At 41.0% G+C, this 8,381-nt stretch overlaps 1 protein-coding gene across 2 annotated transcripts in view; it reads right to left on the bottom strand.

Annotated features, from left to right (window-relative positions):
* Positions 1–5,457: 5,457 nt before the first annotated feature.
* Positions 5,458–8,381, bottom strand: part of ATP11B (ATPase phospholipid transporting 11B (putative)) — a 68,159-nt gene continuing 65,235 nt past the window's right edge. For both annotated transcript variants that reach the window (XM_064458069.1, XM_064458068.1), the window contains one exon: positions 5,458–6,526. Coding sequence is in view for 1 of the 2 variants with exons in the window: in XM_064458068.1 (XP_064314138.1) it covers positions 6,445–6,526 (82 nt within the window). In the remaining variant the exon portion in view is untranslated. The remainder of the gene's footprint in view (positions 6,527–8,381) is intronic.

The following is an 8,381-nucleotide window of genomic DNA, read 5'->3' as shown; positions in this document are numbered from 1 at the left end:
CCTGGCACGTGGAGGAAGACGCCACACACGGTGCAGTTGTTTGTTTATGTCTGGCTGGAGCCTGCCCTACATAAGTGACTTCTTTTATTGATGAACCTGTTACGTCTTATTAACGTATGACTTCCTTCAAAACTGTTTTACAATGAACCCCCCTACTGAGAAATCCCTATTTAAAAAAGGTATGATTTTTAAGAAAGCATTTAATAAACTTGTCATTCACAATTTATTTAAATGATGTTGCCAGAAGTCTGTAGCTTTATTTGGGTATGGTACACTGATGCTGCTTGGTTTTCACTGTGGTGCCGTTCAGCCCTCTGCGCACGAGGCGTTGACTGTACTGTGAAATACTTGATGCAATTATAAGCTCATCTATCAGAAATAGGCCTTAGCTCTGTAATACTTTGCTGACTGTTGTCGTACCAGCATGTACAACTATCTGCATGCCTTAGCACTAAGGTTTTGCTCCTGGCAGCAACTCAAAACCACATCTGGACACTTAAACTGGTATAAAAAAGAAATATCAACTGCCTGCTTCTGGAAGGTCTTCCACTAACTTGTCTTCAAGGTCTCAACTTAAAAACCAGTTCTCTGTAATTTGACTGTTCTGCACAAAATGACAACTGGCTCCTCCCTCAACGCAATTCTGTGGCTTCAGAGTATAAAGTTTCAAGCCTTCCTGCCTTGAAGCACTCAAAGGACACCTAGCAGGCATCAGAATGATGAGCCTGTACATTGCCTTAGGAACAGGAAAGTGCCTGGCAGGCCCCGGGGCGCTGAAGCGCGTGACTGACCACGCTCAGCTGCTGGAAGGACACCCCCTCTGTGCAAACGGGGATGGATGGGTAAAGTTGGCTTTGTTTAGGTGTCTCCCCTTCCCCTTGTAGACGTCTCCCCATCCAGAGAAGGCAGCAAGGTGAGGCTATACATGCTCACGTCAATGCTCGAGGGTCTCTCCTCAAGCCGCGGTGGCGCTGCACGCATGTATATGGGTAGTGTATGGGCACACCTGCTGGGAACCTGTCTTCAGCCATGCTGCCGAATGCTCCTGGGCACGTGGAGCAGCCACTGGTGTATTTTCCTCTAACACATAATTAAAACAATGACTCAGCTAGAAGTGAAAGTTTTGTTTAATAAATATAATTTTCATAAACCATTTTTAAAACAACTTCTACTGACCAAGCTGTACAATAAGCAAGCACACCGACTCGCTGTCAGAGAATCAAAAATAACATGAGGCAGCCACAGTGTCAGAGGTCCAGAATTCTTTGTACTAATTATTGCTACAGTTTCCAGTTGTCAATGCCCCTTCTTTGTCTAAGGATCAACATCTGTAAAAGGTACTGCTTGCAGAGCTTGTATCATCCAAGGTTTCCAAATGCAGAACTTGGTCACGCTTCAGTGACAAACAAGTCTAGATTTGTTACTTTTGTATGCATAGGACCTGAAATCTCTCATGGATCATAACTGGGATGTGTAAAAGTATATTCTTTGCTGCAGTAACAGTATCTTATTTATGCCTGCAAGTGAGTCTTATTTTTAACCATTTTCTACTTTCCTAAACTATAGGCCCCATGGATTATCTTTTTCCTATTGCCATGTAAAGCGGTTGAGAACCTACTGATGTATGAAATGAGTTCCTTTAAAACTGCTGAGGAGACAATCAATATACACCACAGGCCCGTGTGGTGCACGTCAGGGCTTCTTCCAGACAAGTCATACTTTGTGTCAACCAGCACTGTATTTCTTCTTTTTCCCGTCTTACTTGTAGATGGCTTTAGACCATGGTCCCTCCTGGTTTATTCATGTCGATGCATTTATACAAACTGGAAACAACACAGAAGCTGTAGCTATAGCGGTGACACTCGTATGTGCTTCTTATTGTAAGAAAGACAGGAGCATAGCATGGTAACAGCTGGAGCAAGGGACTACTTCGAAGTGCCACAGACGCTTGGGCAGCACACAAGGTCTCGCTGTTGAGTTATTTAACACCTCTATGAGCAGTATTCAGCTGAAGGGGGAAAAAATTACTCTATGGAAAGCGGAAGCTTTGCAAATACCAATGCAAATGCGCTTCTACGACAACGGATGGCAAGAGTCGATGCAGCGACGAGCATCCAATCTTTCCTCCTCCTGTTATAAATTGAGTCATTCCAAGAGAGCAGAAAACAGACAAATCATGCCACTGGAAGCAAACAGAACATACAAAAACAACTAACAACAAAAACGTTCACAGAAAACCACCCAGATCATCTGCAAAGGAGAAAGTCTTTGAACTGGTAAAAAATTTCGGAACAGCGAAGAGGTTAAAATTAGCCCATACTGAACAGGTCACCCAGCTCCAGGAATAAAACTCCTTTAAAACAACAATGGTGTCTGTGTAACAAGGCAGTGACGACAGTTATTGGGTATCAAACACCAAGAAAGAGAGAAGCTCAAAGTAAATGGTTCAGAAGCATGTGGTGATTGAACATTTTTGAAGATTGAATTGCACCAAAATCACTAACAGCAGTACAGCAGTACTAGATAAAAACTATTAAAAACAATGTAGACTACGACTTTGAGCCATTTCTCACACTAGAAAATGGTTTTTGCCTAATATAGAAGTTATACTGTCATAAGAAAACATTTGAAAGTATTACCAAAGGTTTTCAGTATGAAATTACAAGTTGCCTAATACGCATTCTAAGGTGCATAATCTTTTCCTCGAATCAGCTTTTGCACTAGAAACACAATAAATCATTCTGAAAACGTAAAGCCAAAATTTTCAACAGTCCTTCCTTTGCATTTTTTTTTTTTGTTCCTCCTCCCCCATAACCTTAAGAAATATACTGAATATTTTAAGCAGAATATTTACATTTTAGTTTGTGAAACACTTCAGAGCATCTTCCCACTCTGTCTTTTCCACTGCACCCTTCAAAAAGTGTAAGCTTGGCAACCAAAACTATCGGATTTTTTTTTTTTCTATGTACCAAAATCCCTATTTTTTCACAGAACAAGAACTAAAACCTGCTGAGAACGCCAGCGTATTCTGAAGGTGGTTATGGAGAAGGTGCTTCTTCAGAGCCGCTGCATAGTAAAGTGACTAAACACCACTCCTTTCTTTTAACTAAGAACATCTACTATAGGCTTTTCTGCCATACATCATGGTGTTCAAGGCTAAGAGGTAAAGCTAAACCATTTCCCCTCTATGGCACATTCCACCTCACCCATTCACACTCTAAAATGGAGATGAATGCCCGCGTTACACTGAATTAGCTGTATTTTGTTCAGCCTTCCTCATGAAGACTTCTGCACTGTCCCCAACGCACAGTGAAGGGGGTCGTACGCTTCAGCTGTCAGAGAACTACACTCCATTTTTCTTCCTTGAATAGAAGCAACGCTAAATATGTGTGACATCAGTACAAAAACAGAGTCACCGCTTCCATCCAAAATACTTGTCAGGCCAAAATGGCTGGTCTTATGCAAACCCATTCTAGGTTGTTACTAAATGAGAACTTACTGATTTAGAGCTACTGCAAATAGAAAAATATACCTTGGCCGACAGATGGATTCTTAAGTTCTTCCTGAATTGTTTACATGCATGTTTCTTCGGTAACCTTACAAACGCTAGGGAAAGGGAAAGTGGGGGAAGGGAGAAGAGGACACGGAAGGTTTTAAGGAAACACATAATGAACGTAAGTTATTCTTCAAATATTGGCCTATGCTTCTTTTGTGCAAACAGAATTAAGGTATTTGTGCGGTAGAGGCCGGACGACATAGCGTATGCCTACTGCGTACAGAGCTGAGCCAATCCAAATGCTTGGAGCGGGGCTGTACAGCAAAGCCTCTGCCCTCTACGAAATCAGCCGTGGTTTATGTGTCGACGTGCCTCGCAGTGGCCACACAGACGAATGAGGTTACACGGTCACACGAACAGACTGGATGATGAGGATGCTATGGCTGACATGGACAAACAAGGACTTCTGAGACGTGAAGTGCTGATCTGGACATAAATGATACAGCTAAACAGCAGATATCTGGTTAGAACATTTCAAAAAATCCTTTAGTCCCTAGATATCCACAGCCCTGAGAAGACTGTTAGAATGAGAAACTACTATGAAAATCATTATTTTAAAAACAAATTTATTATATATAAGATGGTGAAACCCAAGTGTATTTTGTTACTACTGCATGTGTGGATAAAAGTTTTTAGGGACTGGAGAGATGACAATCAGTTTACTGCATCTCCCTGTAGCAACCAGGTTTCAAACTATGCAGTCAGATGAGTCACGAGTTAATATTTTCAGCGATTCTTCATCATCTGGACACTCAGCAGGGGGGCTCTAGTGTACAACCGAAGTTTTCAAGCTTAAGCTTCACTGCACTTACACATTTGAAGGCACGATATGAATGTGAACTATGGACACTGAATTAAGTGCTTATTTAAAAAGGAAAATTTCCAGTATTTTGATTTTGTTTCTTCTGTTTCATAATTATCTTTTAGAGCTTCTTAATCAAGGTGTGACCTGGTCTTCATGTGTGCCAGTGGAACAAGGCCCTCGTGTACTGCATGTTCCAGTCACCACAAGTTTCAAATCAAGGCTGCAGTGTCAGTTTCTTTACTACACAAGCGTGGTCCTGAACAATAAGATCTTGACAATCCCACAGTATCTGCAGCCTTCAGTTTAGTGAAGCCTCCAGCCATTAATGCAAAAATAAAGTCCCAGAGGAGAACTGAGAATACCGCTGAAGTCATGAACAAGAACAGCAGAGCTGTTTATAGGTAAGGAACACCCAAAGCATTTGATAGAAGGAAAGTCAGCCTCTGGAGCACTCTGTTCGTCTCCTGGCGCTCACTGACGTTGGGAGACTTTGGGATGTCCCTAACAAGCGGGATATGCTCCCCTGGCAGCAGCCCAGGCCCCACTGAGCTCTCACACCAGGAGGGTAAAATGCATCTGCCTGAATTATGAAATTCAAAGTAACTTGCCCTGTAACTACCCTGGGAGGCAGCACTTCAGCCAACAGTGGAAACCTGTGCAGGCAGGGTGAGAGCAGCTAATACTGGTTTTGCCCAAATCCTGCACTTAACCACCTCTTCATTGAAGAAGTTCTTGTAGGTGTTATTTCAGTCTGTATTTGATTTACTGTTTATTCCACCTGGAGATTATTTTAATATGCAGCTTTACATCTTTAACTGTCTTTCAGTTATTGATGGGGCTTCAGTGGCAGAGGCTGACTTCCAACTGGATTCCCAAACACGGGTCCAGAAGCAGCAGCATTTTACCAACTTCTAGCCATAAAGATTTCCGTACTGAAGGCAATGCTCCATTTTATCTCCCACACCTAAAGACAACCAATAGTTTTAGCCATCCCAGCTGAATGAACCTGCAAATATTGCCACCCAGCCCCAGACATGCAGGCATGTTCGTACTGGGGCAACAGGTGTATCTGCAAGATGTACCATTCAACGCTCCGTCTGTGCATTTTGGTTTTATTGGCATACTTAGGTATCAAAACATTGCCATCAATGTCTCAGATCCTTCAGATATATGAAGATAATTAACCATTAATTGTATCTTCAAAGTACAACATGACCAAATATAAATACATGAAAAAGAATAAGACATGCAAAGAGTCCCCAACTTTAAAAGGATTAACAATTCAAAAAAAATGTATGCTAGCGAGACTTCTGCACAAGCCACCAATTCTTACACATTTTTCCCATGTCGAGATCAGGAATTGTTAACAAGACACAGAGGACGTAAGAGATGACTGGCTTCTGAATTATACTTTAAGAGAACGGTGGCCTGTTATATCCCTTATTATTCCAAATTATTGATTTGTAGAAGTTACGTGTTTTTCAAAGCAATGACTAATATTTTGCCATTCATACACCTGCATAAATATTCAAATTGTATTTAACGCTCAAAAATTACTAAACTGATTGTTTATAGAATATAGCAACTATCCAGTTGATTTGCAAACTGCTAAGACAGCACCTGTAAGAGACAGCTGAAAATTAACGCGTGTATTTAAGGTGATGGGTCATCATGAAAAAACCGCAACTTTTAGAAGTTCTGTTGTGCAAATTCAGTTCTACTGGATCACTCAGAGTTGGGGGGAGAAAGATTTTGCCGCTGCACCTATAGCGACATCTCAAGTATCAAATGCAGGGTTCCAATCTGCTCATACGGTAACAAAAAAGATGAAACAGTCGGAGGTAAAGAAGCATTCCTTACAAATAAAAATTATATAGCAATTTGTGAATACAATTAGGCAAAAATACTGGACGCAATGACTGTCCAGATGACATGCGCCAGGCCACAAGACAAGCCACCGTTTGCACCGAGAAGTCATGCTAGGCTTTTCTGGGGCAGGGACGCAGCACTGAACTCGCTTCAGAACCTACTACAGGTGTGTGAGCACCTCATGGCTTCCACACGGCATTTACAAATGTCCCTATTAACAAGTGGGCGAGTCCATTGTGGAGAGAGTCAAGATGCTTCTGTCGTTGGCATAGAAGGGATCCGATGAACTCCATGATCTAAAGTAACAATAAAAGAGAAGTTTGGCTGACTGGGAACTTAATAATCTAGAGCTGAGGAGAACAGTCTATGAAAGCAAAAGATAGAAGTGGTATCAGGCAAATGTAACGCTATTAATTTCATGTAGGCTCCTGCAATTCATTCGAACCTTTCAAAATAGACGGCAATTAATCATGCCAGCTATGTAATTAACAATTCTATGGTTACCTTTCTGGCAAAGTTTACTCACAGCTACAGGTATTTTCATCACCATGAACTAAAATGACTCGAGGTTTATTTGCCAGTTTTACAACTGAACTTTTAACATTGTGCCTCAAGGGGAATCTGAAGGCTGCACGTGTAAGTCGAGGGGCTGGGAACACTGCAGTTTGATATAGCCTACGGTCATTCTAGTAAAGCCTTGTGGTGTACCCAGCTAACTGTGGTGACCCAGGGAGCTGGTGTTCTAATGGGTAGGCAAAACCTATCTACAGCCACGCATTTCATCGCTTCCTGTTAAATTTAAGTTAAAACTCAAGGCAAACTACCTAGCATGTCACAGCTTCGCCTTCAGAGGGGATCTGGCAATGTCCTTCTCCTCAGGACAGATTACTACTGAGAAAGAAACACTGTTCTTGGATGAGCAATACTATAGCACTTTATGTGAAAAGCTGAAAAATAGGAGGCTGGAAGGCAGGGAATGAGACTATAATGAACTTATCCTCCAAATTTGCCTCTGTCAGAAATCTGCTGTTTCTCTGAGTTTTTACATGCGATGCCTAGACACGAGTACCACTAATGGGAGACGCGAACAACTCCGTAATGAAGCCTACAAGAATACATACATACAAGAATATATGTGATCCAGCATTCTCAATACTTGAGCGACTGACAAGTTGACAGACAACTTAATGGGACAAACAAGAATGCATTTTATCACATGACAACAGACATTTTATATTCTAGCTGGTGAGCAACACTATGGAAAATACTTCTTGAATCCATTTTACAAGCAGTTAAGTACAAGAGACTATATTCCTGTGATCCGCTACTCCAAGCATTTGTACAGCTTTGATTCAAAGTTTCTAGCAAAATTTGACACCACGTCTGATTTCATGTTATCGTATTTGACAGAATATCATATTTGACAGAATAAAACACTAGCTAGCTGCAGCAACATTATTTTGACTAGTGCCCTTCATTCTACAGCACTCTCTCAGAAAACATATTTAAGCGCATCACTTCATTCAACAAAAATAATTTGCAGCTACCTCCTGGTTGAATAAGCAGCTGTTTTATAAAGCACGAGTCCACAGAAGACCATCCTGTTCGGGATTGTGCATTCTTCTGAAGATACCAGCCTTAGGTAAAAATCAAAGCAGCTTGAGCTCATGAACAAAGCTAAACAATTTTACAAGCATTTTTAAAAATCACCAAATAGACTTCTTAACTGTATCTTCAGCATTTCACAACTTTTAACTGCCTCATGTGTTTTAAAAAATTTGTTAATTTTTTTTTAAAGTACTAAGAATTTCACATATTACCAGGAAAGCGTAGGGGAAAAACCAGTCCTAGCACCTTGACTTTCAGACTAGATTTTAAGTTTCAATGCTGAGTGGAGGGAACTGAAGTCATTGAAGAAAGCAAGACTGAAAATAGTGTCTTTTCTAGTTGTACTGTACATAAATTTAAGCGAAACTAGAAGATGGTTCAAAGTAATTTCAACCAGAGGCAGAAGCAAAAACTACAGAACTTGAAGCCCTTAGTGTAGCACCAAGATAGTTTTGCATATTCATTAAACAGAATACTAACTTCTGTCATCTAACACCTCTAACATTATTCAGCTCAGTGAAGCTTCACCTGAAAATTACATGA

This window comes from Phalacrocorax carbo, chromosome 7 (assembly GCF_963921805.1).
Source record: "Phalacrocorax carbo chromosome 7, bPhaCar2.1, whole genome shotgun sequence".
Lineage (NCBI taxonomy): Eukaryota > Metazoa > Chordata > Aves > Suliformes > Phalacrocoracidae > Phalacrocorax > Phalacrocorax carbo.
This window is presented reverse-complemented; position numbering and strand designations above follow the sequence as displayed.